Below are 20,867 nucleotides of genomic sequence, written 5' to 3' on the forward strand. Positions count from 1 at the left end.
CTAGTGAATAGACCATTTCAAAAGACGTAAACAACACTGGTCCAGAAACACTTCCTGTTTCAGTTTGTAACTGTTTTCTTTATTTCACATGTAAAGAAAACATCTTAAAGATGTTTGTTTAACTTTTTGATTCAGTTTTAAATGTTCTGTTGGTTGTATTTTATCCCAGCTTTTATGAAACAGGAAGTGCTTCTGGACCAGTGTTGTTTACATCTTGTGAAATGGTCTATAAGTACTAGTATCTAGTAAATCAGTACTAGTATAAGTACTAGTATCTAGTGAATAAGTACTAGTATCTAGTGAATAAGTACTAGTATCTAGTAAATAAGTACTAGTATCTAGTAAATAAGTACTAGTATAAGTACTAGTATCTAGTGAATAAGTACTAGTATAAGTACTAGTATCTAGTGAATAAGTACTAGTATAAGTACTAGTATCTAGTGAATAAGTACTAGTATCTGAAAAATAAGTACTAGTAGCATGAAAATAGACACTAGTAGGTTAAAATGATTAAATGTTAAAACGGCTTGCCATACATGCATGCATCCTAATATAATGTTGCATGTCTTTGCAGGATATCAGGTTCCAGAACAAATATGTTCATGCGTTTTAAGAGCACGTCCAAAGACGGCCTTTTACTATGGCGGGGGGACAGTCCAATGAGAGCCAACAGTGACTACCTGTCTCTCGGCCTTCAAGAGGGAGCGCTCATTTTCAGGTATAGCGACATGTCCGTTACATTCATGCAGTTTTGCAGACAATTTACAATAGAGGATCACAAGCATCACCCTAACATCTCTTATTCTCCTTACAGTTATAATCTCGGTAGTGGAGCCGCCACTGTGGTCGTTAATGGCACGTTTAGTGATGGGAAATGGCACAGAGTGAAGGCTGTCAGGTCAGACACGTGCATCGAATCATTATTCAGCATGTCTTTCTTCATAGACTGTCATATGTAGATGAATTTGAGGGGATTTGCACCATTTAAAAGTAGTTTTACCAAGTTTGTCTCTGTTTAAAGGGATGGCCAGTCTGGTAAACTAACTGTCGACGATTACGGAGCTAAAACAGGCAGATCTCCGGGTAAGATGAGACAGCTCAACATCAACGGTGACCTTTACATTGGTAAGAAGATGAAAAAAGTCAGCAAGGAAGTTATGATAGTGTTTTCTTCCCTATTGTGAATTATATCCAAAAGTGATGTAAGGAAAATATGTAAGGCGGGACTTGATATTGTCATGGGGAATGGATTGGATGGTTGTGGTTTGCTACTGGTGGATCTCATGTGAGTGACGGGTTGCTCCGCCCTCACGCCAGTGAACACATCATCAGAGAAGAGAAGAGATGATGCTGTGAGAGGAAGGGGAAGTCTATTTGTCTAGTTTGAAAGTTTCTCTCTGTCTCTCCAGGTGGGATGAAGGAGATTGCGTTGCACACTAACAGGCAGTACATGCGAGGTTTACTGGGATGCATTTCTCATTTCACCCTCGCCACGGACTACCATCTGTCTCTGGTGGACGATGCAGCTGACGGCAAGAACATCAACACCTGCACAAACTGAACACCAGCGAGATCCACGAGTACTCTTCAAAAATATCCACCACAGCTTATGAATATCAGGAACAGCAGCTCGCAAATATTCAGCTGAGAAGATCATCTACCGGTATAAGATGATTAAAGACCCAAACATCACCCTCCATCTGATGAAAAGCATCTAGCTTGGTGTGATGAGTTTAGTGTAGCAGATTAATGGCGAATTTCAAGAGAATCATTCAAATTGGTATAGAAGCATTACATTTGGCACAGATACTCTCCAAGGGTCATTTCTTTTGGAAAAAGGCGTTGGCCACCCAAAAATTCAACATGGCGGCCATTTTTTCAAGATGGCCGCTATTTCGGTCAAATGCTCATTATATTGTTCAAACAGTGATGTAGGCATAACATTTTGTGAAAATACTCTCTTCAGAATGTTTTTTTTTGGAAAACAGTGCTTGTCCCTCAAATTCAAGATGACAACCATTTTTCTTGAATTCTTACATATTTTTTAAAATGTTGATGCTATCATGAAATTTGGTACAAATACTCTTTAAGGAACATTATCATGGAAAAAAGGTGTGTGCCACTCAAAAATTCAAGATGGCGACCATTTTCAAGATGGCCATTTCGAGAAGAAAATGTGAGCGGGTGCTTGTAGTGGGAAAACTCGCCACTCGGTTGCTAGGGTGTGGTACATGATTGCATGCGAGCCAACAAACATGTCTGTACGATGTTCTGGTGCTGGGATATGGCTTATTCATGTGTTCAGGTGGTTGCTAGGCGGTTGCTAGTGTGTTCTGGGTCGTTACTAAAATGTTGGTAGGCAGTTGCTAGGGTATTCTGTGGTTTCTAGGTCATTGCTAGGCAGTTTCTTGGGTATTCTGAGTGGTTGCTAGGGTGATGATAGGTGGTTGCTAGTGTTGTGGGGTTGCTAGGGTGTTTTTTGGTGGTTGCTATGGTATTCTGGGTGGTTGCTATGACACTAGGTGGTTGCTAGGCAATGGCGGCCATCTTGAAAATTGGCCGCCATATTGAATTTTTTGTGGCCAACGCCTTTTTCAAAAATAGTGACCCTTAGAGAGTATCTGTGCCAAATTTCATGCTTCTATACCAAAGTGAACGATTTTTTTACTAATCTGCTGCACTAGTTGGAGTTTTTTAGCTTCAGCATTTTCCCTGAATTAACTGAGAGGTTTTCAACCATGTCTTTGAATCATGGGAAATGTTATCATATTTAATAAGTGAGCATGCAGATGTTTGAAGACAGGGCGAGCTGAGAGGTTATTTATTCCTTATGGAAAATTTACAGCATACTTTTTTTTTTTAAAATCTCCAACTCTCCTGTTATGGCTCTTATGAATCAGCAACCAATTCCTGTTCAAACCTAGTCAGGTGTATTTACATTGTTCCCTTCAAGAGCAATGATTGGGGCAACTGTATTTTTGTTTATTGTTTGTTTGTCTGTTTTTTATCATTAATTTTGTATCAGTATTTAGACTTCTGAATTAATAGATGAAGATTCATTCTGATGAATATAGCTTTTGAAGAGTCAGGCTGTCATAGAGTAGTCTCTCTCTCTCTTTTCTGAGGTAAAATATTTGCACTGTGAGTTTTAGGCTGCTAGTGGTGGAAGGACAAAGTGATGTGATTTGTCTTTTGTATCAGAGGCTCGGCCTCTCTTTTCCTTCTAGCTACAAACTTTTATGAATCCCAAAGACTCTTTAGTAGCTACTGTAGCTGTTTATTTTTTACTGTAGCTCTTTATTAAGGTAATGGATGTCTGAAAAATAAAAATGCATCTCTTAATTTTTTTCTGCCTTGATGTTTAAAAAGCCTATCATTTTGCCATCAAAAATGTGACTTACTGATTTTATTCATAAAATAAAAAGAATGTCAGACACTTAATTTTGCGTTGGTGTATCTTTACATTTATTTTAAAGTCAATTAGCAGATGCTTGTATTACAGAGTTATCGAAGCCAAACTGTGAATCTTTTCTACATAAAATCAGAACAGTAGATTGGTAGTCTTTAAAACTACATATGTTAAAATGGTAGTCTTTAAAAATACATATGTTAAAATGGTAGTCTTTAAAAATACATATGTTAAAAATAATTTTCTTTAAAACCACACACATATATATAGACTGTCTGTGTGTCTGTCTATATATATATATATACACACACACACACACACACACACACACAAACACACTAACGAGTATAACAAGTTAAGAAACTGATGTTGAAGAAACATCAGTTTCTTAACTCGTTATATGAAATAAGAAATTGATATTTTTTTCAGACTCTTTCCATGGTTATGTGTTTATGTGATTAGTTATGTGTTCGTGATTGAGTAATAAATACATTTTTTTGTGTAAATTTTACACGTTTTGATTCTGGACTCTGCTTGTGAATCAATGTCCCTCAGCGTATGCTCAGAGAGTTCTCTGTGGCCACGAAAACCCTTTTAGAGAGCTGATAGATGATCAATACCGATGTATGCCAAAAAGTTCTATATAAGGAGTAATGTCTTAATAGATTGCATAATAATTTCATGTTTAACAGATATTAAAATTTTCTAGTGAAAGTGTGTTTACATTAATTAATCAAAACTAAATTCAATTGTAGGGAACTCCTAAAAGGTTATATATTGTAAATAACCTGAAGTGTATTTTGTTACAGAGAAGGTGATTTTCTTTTATTTTGAAATTTTTGTACTGAAATGGTTAACTCCCGGTCTTAAGCTACACGCTTTTGTTTTTCTTTTGGAAGCGCGCGCGCCCTGGCTAGCGCGGTTTATAGCATATAGTTTGTCATTAACTTTCACACGGAGTCGTGGTAAACGTCAAATTAATACTTGCAGCCCATCCGACGAGACAAAAGGTATGTTAAATCAGTTGAGATAAGATCATTTTGTCTGTTAATATGCCAGTTTTTGCATGTTAGACAGCTTGTGAATGTGAACAATGTTAGCTGATCATGTTTTGTATACATTTTAGCTCTTACATTGGTGATGTGTAGGAACGGATTAAGATTCATAGACATTAAACATCATAAAACCATCAGTAAAAATCACTTCCTTGATCGAGGGCATGCTACATGAAGCGCCTGAAACCTTATAAGTGAGATAACCATGATGACACTGTTCTTTGATATTCAATGCCTAAAAATACTCTTCTTTTTCTCTGCCCAGGTTAACGCATATATCCACACGAAGCTGACGTTTAAGCCGAACGGGGGATCAGCAAGTAATCAAAACTATTCATTCCAAATGAAAAATTACATGAATTACATTCATCTTGGCCTGAAATAGAAGTAATCCCAAGACAACAAAAGATTAAGTTATCACATGACCCTGATAGCAAAGTTTAAAGCCGTGGTAAGTTACACATCTCATTTCTCTGGGGAATAGATTACCAGACGTGGAGTCAGAGAATTGTACTAAGTCATGATTCATGTCCAATGCCAAAATAATGCTTTCCAAGAAAATCGGTCCATCCCTGAAGACATAAACAATAAAAAATGTGGATTTAATTGCAAATTCACTACAGAAATGAAAACAGAATATGAGGGAAAGCTTATTTTCTGTATGCAATAATCAGATTTTTTTAAAACAATTTGTTGATTTATCACTTTGCTCTTTTTGCATTATTCATTTGCATTGGTTTCCTTCGAGGAGACAAACAATTGGATGAGTAAATTACCCATATAACAAAAATTAAACAACACAGATATTACAAAATGTGACATTAAAAAGTGAATAAATCATTTTTTTCTGAGTTTTGGGTTTGATGGGGATTAATTGAGAATGAATGGGGGAAAGTCACGTGAGAGGAGCCAACGCCTCCATCGTGCTATGGTGGGATATGATTGGTTATGACTTGGTTCATGCGTTAAATCCCGCCTCTTGTTTTTGTGCGCGTTCGCGAATCCGTCTTAACGAGCAAAATTATGGCATTAATGGGAAGACTAATTAAAAAGTAAGTAAATAACTTGGGCACTTGGATATCACTGCTTTATGGCATGCCAAAATCAATTTTAAAATGGCCTAAAAAATGATGAATGAGGGATTTACACTAGCTAGTTAATGAATACAAAATACCATTGCAATGTTTATTGAACCAGGAAAATGTGACAACATTAAGTGCATGGGACATGATATACATTTGATCTGTGAGCCTTCCTCATATTAGAATATCACTGCACTCCACTAGTTAAAATCACATTTCAACCTAACATTCATAGTATTTATGTAATGTAATGTTATTGTTGTTGTGCACCATTAATCCATCCTTCAAAACATTCTCTTGATTAAACAAACATTGAATTTAATATCAGCAACATTTAAGATCATTTTTACATTAAAGCACAATGCTACAGAAGGATGATTTGTTCAAGACAGGGTAAAGAGGCTTACTTATGACTTTACCTGTTCAATAGAAACATCAGATTGCTTTTGTAACTTCGGCACTCTATAGAGAGATCTCTATTGGTCGCACATGTCCACATTTTAACACGTTTAAGTCATGTTTCTAGTTCAAATTGAATCCTCGTCCAACGATTTGGAAAGTCATTAAAGAAAAGGTTTAAATATTCCATGTGCCTACAGCGGCTCAATTATAAGTTTATCAAGCGACTAGACTACGTTTTGTGCGAAAAAAATATAAATAACGACTTTATTCGACTATTCTATTACTTCCTTATGGGCGCATGCGCGAGAACTGAGACGAGGACGTTCTCATTCGTCTACTTCTTGTTACCGGCTGCTCACCGCTTAGGAGTTTTACCGCCCCCTACCGTATAAGATGATGTGCTGCTATAGCTGCAAGCGCAAAACTTTCTGTTTACAAGCAGAGGAAGATGCGCGCTGTACATACGCTTTTCAATTTGCGTATTTTCCGCACTATAAGGTGCACTTAAAAGCCTTTAATCTTCTCAAAAAACGACAGTGTTCCTTATAATCCGGAGCGCCTTATATATGGATCATCATCTTATACGGTAGGGGGCGGTAAAACTCCTAAGCGGTGAGCAGCCGGTAACAAGAAGTAGACGAATGAGAACGTCCTCGTCTCAGTTCTCGCGCATGCGCCCATAAGGAAGTAATAGAATAGTCGAATAAAGTCGTTATTTATGTTTTTTTCGCACAAAAAGTAGTCTCGTCGCTTGATAAACTTATAATTGAGCCGCTGTAGGCACATGGAATATTTAAACCTTTTCTCTAATGACTTTATGGGCCGTCAAGAGCCAGTCCCTTAGGCAGTCTATCTAGGACTGATCCAGCTCTCAGATTCAATCAAAAATATCTTTATTTGTGTTCCGAAGATGAACGAAGGTCTTACGGGGTTGGTACAGCATGGGGGTGAGTAATTAATGACTTAATTTTCATTTTTGGGTGAACTAACCCTTTAAGTGTACATTTATTTTAAAAACCGTAGTGACTCAATCTTTTGAAAGGTAGTGTACATTCATCTGTGTTTATCAAGAAAGTGCGTGTTATGATCCCGCAGACCCATCTCTCAGATTAGTTGGAAGCTCTTATGTTCCAGGTTAGTTGGATTGATTCCTTGATCTATAATATAATCTCAGTCGTGTTGCTGTGGTTGTCATATAGGCTGAATTAGAGTAATGCTGTTATTGTCAGTGAGGTTTTAGCTAAGATGTAGGATTATGGACAGATTTATAATCCCACATCTTTCAATCCCATAGCATGCCGTTGACTGCCGTGGAGAGAACAGAAGTGATGCCTGGATTACGGTGTTAAAGAGATGGATGAGCAGAACATGCAGACAAACACACACATTTTTTTATTTGCTGGTTTTTGTTGTTTTCTGCTACAGTTTTTAGCAAAGTTGACGGTAACCATTGACTTTAAATGGTATTTTTTCCCCCACTAGTCAATTGATGTTAATGGGTGCCGTCAACTGTTTGATTATTTTTATTATTTATTTATTTTATTTTTTTGATTATTTTTAAGATTGTCAACAGTCTTGGAGACTACGCTTTCAGAATACGTGAATAACTCAAAATGACCCAGAACCGTCTTGTGTCCCATCAGTCACATATCTTCTTTTTTGCTCAACAGAAGGAAGAAACTCATACAGACAATTTTTTTCATTTTTCGGTGAACTATATCCCTCTGAAAAAGTAGGCTATGTTCTGTGTGTGAAATATAAATGTAATCTTACATTCGTCATGTTATCATTCGCCATTCACAAATCCGCTCGCGTGGCCTCATGGGATAGCATTGTGTTCATTGGATGCACATTTCAGAATCTCATCAGACAGAGGTAATCTGGGTTTGCCTATATACTTGTTTATGAATACTGTGAATTTTGACTTACTCTAAAAAATGCTGGGTTGTTTTAATCCAAATTTGTGTGAAATATGGACAAACCCAAATGTTGGGTTAAAAACTTAATTTAACAACAGAGAACAAAGTATAATTTGCGCGGTTTTGCGTGATATGATAACTTATAAGCTATTGTTAATTTAATCAATGCGATTTACTGCAATGTCAGAACGAGAACAAAGTAGATGTTTCTTACTTCTTCAGATGACATTTTCCGGTGAAATTCTTATGTTGATCAATCATACTTCCAAAAAGAATAATGTGTAATTGCGAATGACAGTTTCCACAATGGCGTGGTGACTGACGAACACCTCCTCAAACATTGTGTTCATCCGCACTGTGCCGTGTCGAGGGTGTTGAAGTACAACTCACGTAAAGTTGATAATTCCGCGAATGACTGCAATTGCAGATTTCGAACAGAGATGGCGACAAAGAGGAAAAACGCCGGACTGCAGCTTTAAACGGTTAGTTCACCCAAAAATTCCAACCCGTAAGACCTTTGTTCATTTTCGGAACGAGAATTAAGATATTTTTGATGAAATCTATAGGCTTCTTGAGGGACTGAAACTTACCGGCCTCGAAAAGTTATTTAAGACATTGTTAAAATAGTCCGAGTGACTACAGTGGTTCAATCTTAAGTTTATCAAGCGACGAGAACGCTTATTGTGCGCAAAAACAAACATAAATAACGGCTTTATTATTTTAACTATTCATTTCCTTCTCTATGGGCCTCTAGTCAGTTAAACTAGTGTAATTGCTGACTGATCTCATGAAGTAGCGTGTGTATGACACGCCAATTCGTATTTCCATTTTTGGCGTGCTATCAAGACGCATAATCGCCTTTCAGCGTGTTTATGAACGCCGTTGACTTAACGTTATATAAATATATGACTTACCTCAACCCCGTCCCAAAACCTAACTGTCACTGGGGTTAATGGCATTTATGACTGTTCCCTTACCATCCTAGGTAAAAAAAAGATATGACTTACCTCAACCCCATCCCTAAACTTAACCATCACTGAGGTTGGCATTTATGACTGGAGATTTGACGTTAATGGCGTAGACATACACGCATACACGCGGATAGCTCAAAATGCGTAGAGATAACACGCCACCTGACTCGAAAGTGGCGTGTATGTTTACGCAAAAGTCATGATGTCATGTTGTGTAATTGCGTAGAGCTACGTCACACAAAGACTCACTATTGGCCGACGCTGGTCATGTGTGTGACGTACACCAACAGATCATACGCTGTTACTAACTAGTAACCTGACTCGAGGCCAAGAGAGACGGAAATGAATAGTTGAAATAAAGTCATTATTTTGGGGGGTTTTTTGCGCACAAAAAGTATCCTTGTCGTTTGATAAAGTTAAGATTGTAGTCACTTGGACTATTTTAACGATGTCTTTAATAACTTTTCGAGGCCGGCAAGTTTCAATCCCTCAAGACGTCTATGGACTAGTATGGAGGAGTGATCCAGCTTTCAGATTTCATCAATAATATCTTAATTCGTGTTACGAAGATGAACGAAGGTCTTACGGGGTTGGAACAACATGAGACCTTTTTGGGTGAACTAACCCTTTAAAATTAATGCTGAAATTGAATACATTAAATGTGGTGAAAAGTATGAAACTACAAAGTATACTGTGTGTCTACTGTCCATGAGGGTGAGTAAATACTGACAGAATTTTCATTTTTGGGTAAACTAACCCTTTACAGACTGATCTCATGAAGTAGCGTGTGAATGACACGCCAATTCGTATTTCCATTTTTGGCGTGCTATCAAGACGCATAATCGCTTTTCAGTGTGTTTATGAACGCCGTTGACTTAACGTTATATAAATATATGACTTACCTCAACCCCGTCCCTAAACCTAACCATCACGGGTTAATGGCATTTATGACTCTTCCCTTACCATCCTAGGAAAGAAAAAGATATGACTTACCTCAACCCCATCCCTAAACTTAACCGTCACTGGGGTTAATGGCATTTATGACTGGACATTTGACGGCGTGTACAGACACTCGGAATGACGCGGACGTTAATGGCGTAGACTTACACGCAAACACGCGCATACACGCGGATAGCTCAAAATGCGTAGAGATAACACGCCACTTGACTCGAAAGTGACGTGTACGTTTACGCAAAAGTCATGATGTCATGTTGCCCTTTAAGTAAAATTGGTGCTGAAACTGAATACATTAAAAGTGGTGAAAAGTATAAAACTACAACGTGTACTGTGTCTGTCCATGAGGACAAAGAATTTACTCAATGTGATTAATGTTACTGAGTGTGAAAAAAAAAATGATTTAAACTATTTTTGCATCTTCCGAAATTGATGAAAGACAGAATCCTATTCAGAAATACACTGATTCAAACTAATTCAAAATATGAATGGTACATTAGCAATCCTAACAAAGCAACACTGATGGATTGTAATAGTGTGGCTGTGATCAGGTCGCTCTGTCCCACAGGTTTGACCCCAGGAAAGGTTCCTGTTGTTTTTTAAGCTCAGCATCATGAATCCCCGCAGCTGTTCATGTTCAAGCCCTCATTCACTCTCTCCTTCTGCCACTCTCACCCTCTGACCTGTTAAAAGACTCCACATCCATTACAGACCTGATGAACACAGACAGAAAGCACTATAGTCTATATGACACATGCTTCATTTAGTCTCGGACGGCTTGTGTCTTCTCAACACAATGCGATGTTCTCTTCTTGTTGAAGAAAATAGTGTGTGTGAGATTGCCATGAAGACACAGACAAGGGTGGGACAGATGATGGAGAGTGGGGTGTGTCATGTGACATGACTAAACTGCTCCGACAAGTAGGTCGCTGTGTTATCCGTCTGTTGCTGTTACTGATAGTAGTGTAAGTGAAGTCTCTGCATGACAGACTGAGAAGTGGTGATGCTGGAAACAGAAGACGGAGACCATGAGTTTTCACTCACGCTTGCTTTGTTGAAGTGTTGTTCTTCAGTTTTAGTTGGTGTATCTCAGTGTTCGGTTTGATGATGGAGCCCCAACGGCAGATATACAAAAGACTGGACGTCCCGGATCATGTGCATTACATCATCGCCTTCCTCGTCCTCATCATCGGCACTTTGGGAGTCACGGGTAACGCTTTGGTCATGTTCGCCTTTTACAGGTATGAGCGCAACTGATGCAAAAAAGTTTGGGGTGTTATGTTAGGTAACACTTTACATAAAGTAAGAAACATTAAATTATTTAATTCTTACTGGGTTAGTTAATGTAGCCTACTATTAATTCTGTTAAACATGATTCATACACTTTTATCTATTCGAGTAGTTGATGCTTAGGTATGCATGTAAAAAAAAAATAAACTTCTATAAATTCACTAGTATATTTTTAAATAGGCCTAGTCTTGTTAAAAGTAAATATATTATTTTGAAGTCATTAAAGCTGCATGCATAATCATTATAAAATAATTAGCTAAATGCTTTATAGCACTTTACAATAATGTTTCATTTAACATTAATTAACTAAATTAGCAAGCATGAACTAACATTTAAAGCATTATCTTAGCTCATGTTAATCTGAACATACAGTATCATACAGAACATACACTATTAACGTTAATAAATGCACTGTACACAAGAACGTTTGTGTTAACTAACATTATCAAATGTTAATATTGATTTATATAGTAAGACCTTACTCTAAAGTGTTACCGAAGGAGTAGACAGCTGATATGTCACAATGTAAACGTTCAAAAACTATTTAATGTCACTTTCCCCTTAATATGTGGATGTACATTGTTTGATATTTTTAATGGTATACTGCATTTGCATGTAATTACATTAAATTTAAATGAAATGATATAATAATATGAAGAGCGTAAGTATTTCTGCTACAGTTATGCTTAGTTCTGTCAGTTCATTGTGTTTTCCCTTTGCCTGATTTCTAGTTCTTTGTTTGTTTTCATGGATATGTATTAGTTTTACACTTGTTCTGTTCTCTGTTGATTGCTCTCTTGTATATTTAAGCCTTTAGTTCAGTCTGTTTAGTTTATGTGAATGTGTTATTGCTATATCTTTCTCCTAGTATTTTTTCTTTGTTTAATAAATAAGTATTTTTGATTCATTTTTGTTCATGCGTTTCTAACACATTACAGAATACCGAACCTAGATTTGATTTGTTGCAGTGTTTTTTCCCTGTTATGTACTTGCTAGCCATCCAATTGCTCTGCCTAGAAAAGAAGGAGCAAAATCTAGAGGATCACACCAAGGACTTCTTAGATCTGGTGTGCCTTAAGCCGGGGACACACTTAACGACTGCAAGGCTAATTATGAACGCAAATGCGCCAAGTCATGCTCATAGTCGGTGTTTTAAAATTGCTGCAGTCGATGGAAAGTCTGTAAGTGTGTTCAGTTCAGTCTTAGAATGTCCCACACTATCTGTCACGGTGCCTGGTTGTGTTTCCCTGGGTTGTCACTAGAGGTCCTCGTTCTCACGGTATCTTTCACGTTTTGACTTCATTTCCCAGCATTCTGTCTGTCGCTCATCAGTTCATTGCACTCAGGCTGTTTCCCGTCACCTTGTTAGTTCTGTGATTATATATTCTGTTTATCTGTTATGGTGCGTTCTATTATAGCCAACTAACCAACTCGGACCTGGGATTTGACGTTACGTCCACACTTCAAGCGTTCTATTATGTTTTGCGTGTCCGAGTCGGAGAAAAGAAATGGACGCCACCCGGAAAGCTGTTATAATGGTAGCACTGGCTGAGTACCAGGCACTTACATTAAAAAAAAATATTATGACTACAAAACGCAGTCATTGAACTTGAAAATGTTCACTTTATTTAATGTTTTTCATGTTAATCTTCCGTTAGCAACGCTAGCAACGTTAGTAATTGCACTCACAACAACCGACTCCCATACCTACAGGGGACGCAGTAATACGAGTGATTATTGTCATTTAAAACACCAAAGCGGTTCAAAAACAATGAAAAGAATTCATTCTTACAAGTCACAGGGCGCAGCCATCTTGAATTCCGAAACGGAATTCTTGCTCTGTGTCGTGGGGGCGTGTTGCTAGGCAACGTCTGTCGTCCGATTCGGAACTCCGAGACGGATGAATAATAGAACGCACCATCAGTGTTCATTACGGAGTCCTTGTTAATGTCTGACACTTCTTGGTTGGTGCTTACCTATTCCTGGTGTTCTGTGTTGCATCTTGGATTGTTTATATGGTATTTGACCCTTCCCTGGACTGGATTATGATTTACGGATTACCCAAATAAAAGGAACATCATACTGCAATTGAGAGATCTGCAGTCTCTCTCCTGTGTGTGTCGTGACACTATCCAGATTGCTTGCTTTGTGTGTTCTACTTTACCAGCCTCAGCGAGCAATCCAAGGCACGCCTGCCCGGTGTTAGTCCTCAGGGAGATTTCGTGTGGACTGGGTCCTGGTGAATAGGACAGAATAGGACATCACCAGCCCCACTCAAGACCCAGAACCCAGCCAGCCAGCCCAGTCCGAGCCTAACGGATTGTCTGACCAGATTGAATGAGCCGGCTACACCATCTGTCACTGGGAGTGTCCTCGTGGAGTTCGAGGGCATGGAGTAGAGCCACGCCCACATTCCCATCGGCCTCTGTTAACTATTATGAGGGAATGGAAGTGGATATTTCCCTGTCTCCGATTCTCGTTGATCCCGCCCAGCTCCAAGTCTCCCATGTCTCCAAGGATCCCGCCAAGCCCACCTCTCCTACCGGCCAGATTCATCTTCCACGCCTCCGCTGGCCCCCCTAGTCCCTCGGCCCCTCCTCTGAATCCACTTTGCTGTGTGGATGTGCCTCGGGTCCGCCTTGTCAAAAGGATAGAGTCTGGCTTCGCCTCCAGCTGCCGAGTCCCTTCATCTTGGCTCTTCCCTTACTCGGCTCCACCTGGGACGATCGTCCTTACTGCTCCACCGACCTCCCTTGTCCCTCCAGTACAGATTTCATGACCTTCAGGTGTGCTTCGTCCCTGCACTCCTTCAGCATCTCTTCCCTCCGGCTCCACCTCAGTCCTCTGTTACCCTGGCTCAACCTCGGATCCTCGTCGATGCAGCTCCGCCTTGGTCCCCAGATCCATAGTGTCGCGAGGTCTTATTTGCTTTTCTTGTCCACCTGGGGCTCCAAATTTGTCGGTCGTCCCCAGCCATGGCTCCTTCCTCCTCCGACTCCGCTGTGGGCCTTCGTCCTGGCTGCGGTCTGGGTCCCCGCCTGGCTCCTTCTGCTCGACTCTCTTCGCTCCCCGTTCTGTTACTGTTTAGTTCTGTCAGTTGTGTTTTAGTTTGGTTTTCGTCTGAGCCAGTTATTTGTTGTTTTCCATGGTTGTTAATTAGAATCATGCCTGTTTTGTTTTCCGTTGATTGCTCCCTTGTGTATTTAAGCCTTTAGTTCAGTCTGTTCCAGGTTCTGTATTGTTTATGTGTTATAATAAGTATTTTTTATTCACTTTTGTTCGTGCAAATATGATTTACTCTTTCTCGCCATTGACGGAAATTTCTGTCATTTGCGAGACAACACTGATGAAACAACTTGAAACCGTCTTTCCGTGTTTTCACTCTTATATGGGAGCGCTATTATGCATCTTCTGAAAGAGTACTGAATATCTAGATCAAAACACATGCGACAAAGATGCAAAAACAATCAATATGATTGGTAATCATATCTAAAATAAAGCGATCATCAACATTAAATAGCATATAAATCAAAACTGTGCAGGGTGTTCATGGATTCGATCTACTGAATCTGTGTTTTGATCATCGTTCTGAATCTGATCCAGATGTAGTCTTTAACAAAAACGTGATTCTCTCAACTTTTTGCTCAAAATGTTGAGAGAATTTTTTTAATTAAACTTTCAAAAAACTTTTCTTTTTTTTTAAAGCAGTGGGTTTGTTCTTTCTTTTATATATGTGCAGATATTAGTTTTAGTTTAGTTTAGTTTTGTAAATTTAGTAAATATTCTGGGGGCCATGACATTTTTTGTGAAAATGGCCAAAAACGTTGTCATTGGTTTACGGGGAAAGAGTTAAATAACAATTAATAAAAAAGCAACCTTATGAACATTATTTAGTGTTATCTTTTGTCACCTTATCTAGTTTTTCTTTAATTTTTTTAGTATAGTTTATTTTTTGTCCACTTTAAAGAGTTAAAATGGTGCAATATTTAAATGGACTTGTTGTCCGTCAGATAACATTCCTTGTTTGTGACAGATAATCTCTTGCATAATGCACCAAATCTCGAATATGTTATTGACTTTAATTGTTTTAGTGAATTGGGTCAGTGAGGTAAAACTAGAGCAGGCAGTGAAATACTAGTAAAAAGCTTTTTCTTTTTTTTTTTTTACCATCCCTACTTGCTCTGATTAAAGTTACTGTACGTTTATGTAAAACACAGTCACTGGACAGCCCTAATCCGCATTTTCCATAATTGCTTTTATAATTCTTTGAGAAAAAAGTGCTTAATGTGCTAGAAATTAGGAATATTGCAGAATGAGGTATATAACACGTTTGATGCATTTCCATAAACGGATGCGATTATTATTGTAATCATGGGCTTCTGTGGAAGGAAATGGACTGCTATTCCAGGAATTCGGGGAATACTGAGAATCATTGATGGACAGAACTGCAATGGGGGCATTTGATCTGTTTGATCCAAATAACTCTCATTTGCCTCTCACCTTGAACAATGAAAGTTTTTGTTTTACTTGATTATTGAACAATTTCTAAGTTTTCTAAAGTTATTTTTGAGGTTCCTAAGTTATTGTTAATTTCTTAACAATAACCAAGTTAACAAAGATTAGTAGGGATATGACGTATTTGCACTCTCATGTCATTCCAAACATAAACGACTTTCTTTATAGATATTTTCAAGTTCAGTTTCCCTTTGATTTTCACTGTATTTTTTGTCCATATTATGGAAGTCTATGGGAACCAAAACCATTTGGTTACCATTACCAACATTCTTAAAAATATCTTTTTATGAAAGAAGAAAAACATATAGGTAGAAGCAAACATAATATTCATTGTTCATAAACTGTTCTATCTGTTTTAACAGTAGTAAAATTGAACTTGATTTTAATGTTTTTGTGTGTGTGTGTGTGTGTGTGTGCAGTAATAAAAAGTTGCGGAGCCTGCCAAATTATTTCATAGTGAACCTGGCAGTGAGTGATTTCCTCATGGCCATCACACAATCCCCAGTGTTCTTCATCAACTGCCTGTGTAAGGAGTGGATGTTTGGAGAACTTGGTAACTCTTAAGTTTTTTTTTTTGCATGCACTTCACTACATAACACTTTATTTTTAATTAAACTTGTAAAAAAAGTTGTGTCTAAGGCAATTTAAATTCAAGCTTTTCACCTAAATGTATGATATTTTGAAGGCTTATAAATTCTGTAAATCACAGTATTGGCTTGTATTCTCTCTATTTGCCCATAGGATGTAAAATATATGCATTCTGTGGCGCACTGTTTGGCATCACCTCGATGATAACCCTGTTGGCCATCTCTATCGATCGCTACCTGGTCATTACCAAACCACTGCAGGCCATCCAGTGGAACTCCAAACGCAGAACCTCTCTGGCCATCCTGTGCATCTGGCTCTACTCTCTGGCCTGGAGTCTGGCTCCTCTGATTGGCTGGAGTAAGATTTAAATGTTCTATTAAATCTCAGTAATTTAAATATTCTATAATGTAGACTTATAATAAAGAAAACAGGTATATAGGGTTGGCAAGGTCATTTTAAAGGGATACTTCAGGATTTAGCATTTTCGAATTACCATGTTTCCCACCCTCATATCCCCCTGAGACGAGAGATTTATGTATTTTTAGTCTGGAAAAAATCCTCTGATGATGAAAAAATCGTCATTTTGCGTCATCTGAGGATTTATTGTCCAGAGGCTAAAGACTACAGTCAGTAGTAGGGTCTGTCCTGCATGTTCTCAACCCGCCCATAGAGGGCGATCTCACTCACAGAATGAACACATAGTGTCGGCCATCTTGTTTTGGAAGCTAAGTTAGCAGACTCTTGTTCTGTGGAGAAAGCTGAGTAGTCGGAGTTACCATCCTCTTTTTCCCGGACATGTCCGGCCGTCGATGTCCGGGATTCAGCTTTTGCTTTCTGCAGTCGCCATTCATTGTTTACATGCACAACTTTTGTTTCAATTCTGATTGGTGAATCTGAATGTAGTGTTTATATGAACGCTAAACAAGTGATCGGTTGATGTGTGTTTTAACATTGCTAAGAAAATTCCCGCTCCTCCGTGAGAGATACGAGACCGGTGCGTCTCACAGGTGTCGCTCATCGGTAATCACGCCACCGGCCTCGCGCCGTTCTCCCGCGGCCCTCACTCGTCCCGCTCGCCACAGGAAACATAACGAATGCCGACTGTAGAACGCAAAAGCCCAATCCCGGACATTTTGGGCGATCCCGAAACACATTTTCGGGCAGACTCATCACGAGACTCTCTAGTAGCCTAGACTTGTTTAACTACTGCGCTCTGTTACCGGTAGGCGTGGCCTCCTAGAGCAGTGAAGCAAGTGCATTCTGGGAATTGTTGTCTTTCATCCACATAAGCCAAAAACACATTTTCTGGCTTTTCTCAGTCTAGAAAGCTACAAATTCAAAAATAATTTCTTCATACATAAATGACCCATTTTAAATACAAATTCATCTTTCCAGTATCCCGTGTCTGTTAAAAGTGTGCATGAAATGGCTCTTGCAGGTTCCTACATCCCTGAAGGTCTGATGACATCATGCACGTGGGATTACGTCTCGCCATCTCCCGCCAACAGGAGTTACACCATGATGCTGTGCTGTTTTGTCTTCTTCATCCCCCTGGCCATCATTCTCTTCTGTTACCTGTACATGTTCTTCGCCGTACGACAGGCCTGCAGGTCTGAGCAGGTCTCACTGGCCTCTTGAGTTTGAAGAGTGATCATTGAAAAGCGTTCATTACTGTATTATGTGTGTGTTTAGAGATCTAAAAAGGCTGAGCTCTAGGAAGTCCACCTTTGTGAAGCAGCATTCCCTGAGGAGCGAATGGAAACTGGCTAAAATAGCGGCTGTGGTCATAGTGGTATTCGTTTTGTCCTGGGCTCCCTACGCGTGCATCACCCTCATCGCCTGGGCGGGGTGAGTTCTGAGAATGCACACATATTCATACCTTACATTCATGTGTTCCTCATAAGCTTAGGTATCATCACTAAATATATTGCTTATACTTGGAGTTAGTTTGTTAAGCGAGCCAAAAGTTTGGGGTCAGTAAGATTTAATACTTTTATTTGATTTAATTAATTTTAACATGCATCTATATAATATTTCTCAAATTTGTAATATCTTTTATTCAAGTAATGATCAATATAAAAAAAGGTAGAAAAAAAGCTTGTTAAGTAATTTCTGGTTTGCACTTTCACGCATGCTCAGTCCTCTACACATTGGATTCTGGGAAATAGTGCTTCAGCAAGTGGACATCAGATGTACACTCAAAATCAGAGAGGATTGTGGGTAAAAGTAGTGAACGGATGCAGGGAATGGTATAGTTCAGACACCACTACAAAATGGCCGACACCCTATATAGTGCACTATATAGTGGATAGGGAGCGATTTCAGAAACAGATCTGTATATATCTATGTGTAACCCTAAGAATGTAGCTTGTGCCACAAGTATGAATGATATTATGATATCGTTCAAAAGTTTAGGGTCAGTATGTAAGATTTATTACTTTTATTTGGCAAGGATGCATTAAATGTATCAAAAGGCACAGTATAAAGACATGTTAAATGTTATAAAGGATTTCTTATGATAAAGTAAAAAATAAATAATAATAATAATGCTGTTCTTTTCTTTTCATCCCAAAATCATGAACAAAATATTCATCAGTTTCCACAAAAATATGAAGAAGCACAACTGTTTTCAACATTGATAATAATAATGATTGTTTCATGAGCACCAAAACAGCATATTACTCTCTAAAAATGTATTCAGGTAACCTAATTACCTCAACTTAAATAAATACAAGGTTATTTTGATGAGATCTGTTGACATAATAATAAATAAATATTTGTGTGTAATTTAAATTGAAATCTATGTGTTAAAAAAGTTTTTAAATAAATAATAAACAAGACTAATAGATAATATTAACAGATATTAATTGGTTCCAGGGCCACCGCTCAATTTAATTTATTTGAGTAATCAACTTAAATTGTTTATGCTACAAATTAAGTTCATCTTACTCAATTTTCATTTTTTTTGTTGTTGAAGTTACACATTTTTTTCAAGATTTGTTTTCACAGCATTTTTGCTTTTGTCAAATTAACTTAAATAATTTATTTAGTTGAGATAACTTATTATTTTGAGTTTCTGATGATTAAATCAATCTCCTTCATTGTATCAACTCACGTTTTCCAGTTAAATCAACTTTAAATTTTAAGGCAATCAGGTTACTTACTTTTTTAAGTTAAACCAACAATATTTTTTTACAGTGTACTGTTTAATAACTCAAAAAGATTGATGCGAACGGTTGCATTTTTTGTTGTTGAGCCAAAACATTTGATTTTAGCAGGTAGAATGATTTCTGAAGGATCATGTGACACTGAAGACTGGAGTAATGATTTACATCACAGGAATAAATTAAAATTATAATTTAAAATTGCAATAAAATGTCACAATATAGCTTTTTTTATTGCAGCATTGGTGAGCAAAATATACTTCTTTTAAAAGCATGGCAAATTATCACTGACCCCTAAACTTTCCATATAATTTCATGACTGCATGCGTCAAGCTTAAACATCAGAAATATTGTCACATGCAATCGTCTTGTACTGAAGCTACGGCCATGTGATAGGAGCCGAACAACTGCTTACTTGTGTGAGCCCTGTGTTCACTGTTATTATTTTTGTTTTCTGTTCTGTAGGCATGACATGGTCTTTCCTCTGCGATTAAAAGATACATTTGCTTGAGAAATGATTCTGAAATACAGTTTTTGCCTTAAATTTGAAAGTAATTTGTTCCCAACACATCTTATGCGTCACAATTTCTGTATAACCACATAAGTACAAAACAAAAACAAACATTAAACATCGGACACACGTTGACCTTATAGCAGATATTGTCAATCTTAGAGAAATTGATATTGATTTGAAGAAAATGCCTTTTTTGTTCAGAATTAATTAGAGTTGTTGATGATACTGTTTAATTGTTTAAGAAAGTCACCATTATTGTTATTTAGGATCAATTTGAATATTGGATATTTTAGAGGACTTTTAGTGCTGTTAAATCGATTAATCATGATTAATCGCATCTGACATTGTTTTTGTTTATATAATATATATATGTGTGTGTATACACAGTACAGCCCCCCCCCACACACATACAGTGCATATATCTATATACAGTATATATGTGTGTGTGTGTGTGTGTGTGTGTGTGTGTGTGAATACAGTATTTTACAAAAACTTTTATGTTAGATGCGATTAATCTCGATTAATCGATTAACGGTAACTGCACTAAATAACGTATTTCAAAATAGTAAACTTCTGACTCAAAACCAGCCACTGAGATATAAGCCTCAATATTTATATGATGCACTGAAACAGTTTAGTGGATGCTGCATTGGCTGTAATCTTTATACTGTATATCAGTCTGCAAATCCCCTGATTACTGTTTATCTGGCACTTTTCGATGTACATTTGTCTCATAAGTGTGTGGAGCTCTCTGTTAAGCTCAGCACAGCTGTGAGGAGGAGGAAAAGATTATAAAGCATTGTAATCTGTCTTTCTGTCTGCAGCGCTGCACTGCTGTCGCTCTACACTTTCTGAATGACCTACATGTGTTTAAAAGTAACTCATTTTTCCCTCGGTTTCTCAGGCATGCAAGCATCCTGACGCCCTACTCTAAAACACTGCCGGCGGTCATCGCCAAGTCATCCGCCATCTACAACCCTTTCATATATGCCATCGTTCACACC

The 20,867-nt window shown here is 37.9% G+C and overlaps 2 protein-coding genes across 6 annotated transcripts in view; both read left to right on the forward strand.

The window, feature by feature from the left end:
* The window catches only part of egflam (EGF like, fibronectin type III and laminin G domains), a 30,831-nt gene extending 27,402 nt beyond the window's left edge, over window positions 1-3,429 (forward strand). For both annotated transcript variants that reach the window (XM_039684474.2, XM_089130600.1), the window contains 4 exons: window positions 575-718; window positions 815-898; window positions 1,022-1,125; window positions 1,410-3,429. In XM_039684474.2, the coding sequence (XP_039540408.2) occupies window positions 575-718; window positions 815-898; window positions 1,022-1,125; window positions 1,410-1,561 (484 nt within the window). In that variant the 3' untranslated portion in view covers window positions 1,562-3,429. The remainder of the gene's footprint in view (window positions 1-574; window positions 719-814; window positions 899-1,021; window positions 1,126-1,409) is intronic.
* An 853-nt stretch (window positions 3,430-4,282) lies between these two features.
* opn4xb (opsin 4xb) overlaps window positions 4,283-20,867 on the forward strand; it is a 20,239-nt gene continuing 3,654 nt past the window's right edge. The window contains exons 1-8 of one of the 4 annotated variants that reach the window (XM_089130603.1): window positions 4,283-4,419; window positions 4,730-4,915; window positions 10,866-11,033; window positions 16,017-16,150; window positions 16,339-16,542; window positions 17,624-17,795; window positions 17,878-18,033; window positions 20,768-20,867. The exon at window positions 20,768-20,867 is cut by the window's right edge and continues 8 nt beyond it. In XM_089130603.1, coding sequence (XP_088986729.1) covers window positions 10,897-11,033; window positions 16,017-16,150; window positions 16,339-16,542; window positions 17,624-17,795; window positions 17,878-18,033; window positions 20,768-20,867 — 903 coding nt within the window. In that variant the 5' untranslated portion in view covers window positions 4,283-4,419; window positions 4,730-4,915; window positions 10,866-10,896. Of the gene's footprint in view, window positions 4,420-4,729; window positions 4,916-9,408; window positions 11,034-16,016; window positions 16,151-16,338; window positions 16,543-17,623; window positions 17,796-17,877; window positions 18,034-20,767 lie in introns of those variants that run through there. The other 3 variants (XM_039685222.2, XM_089130602.1, XM_089130601.1) reach the window with 3 other exon arrangements.

This window comes from Pimephales promelas, chromosome 4 (genome assembly GCF_988280905.1).
Source record: "Pimephales promelas chromosome 4, fPimPro1.hap1.1, whole genome shotgun sequence".
Classification (NCBI taxonomy): Eukaryota; Metazoa; Chordata; class Actinopteri; order Cypriniformes; family Leuciscidae; genus Pimephales; species Pimephales promelas.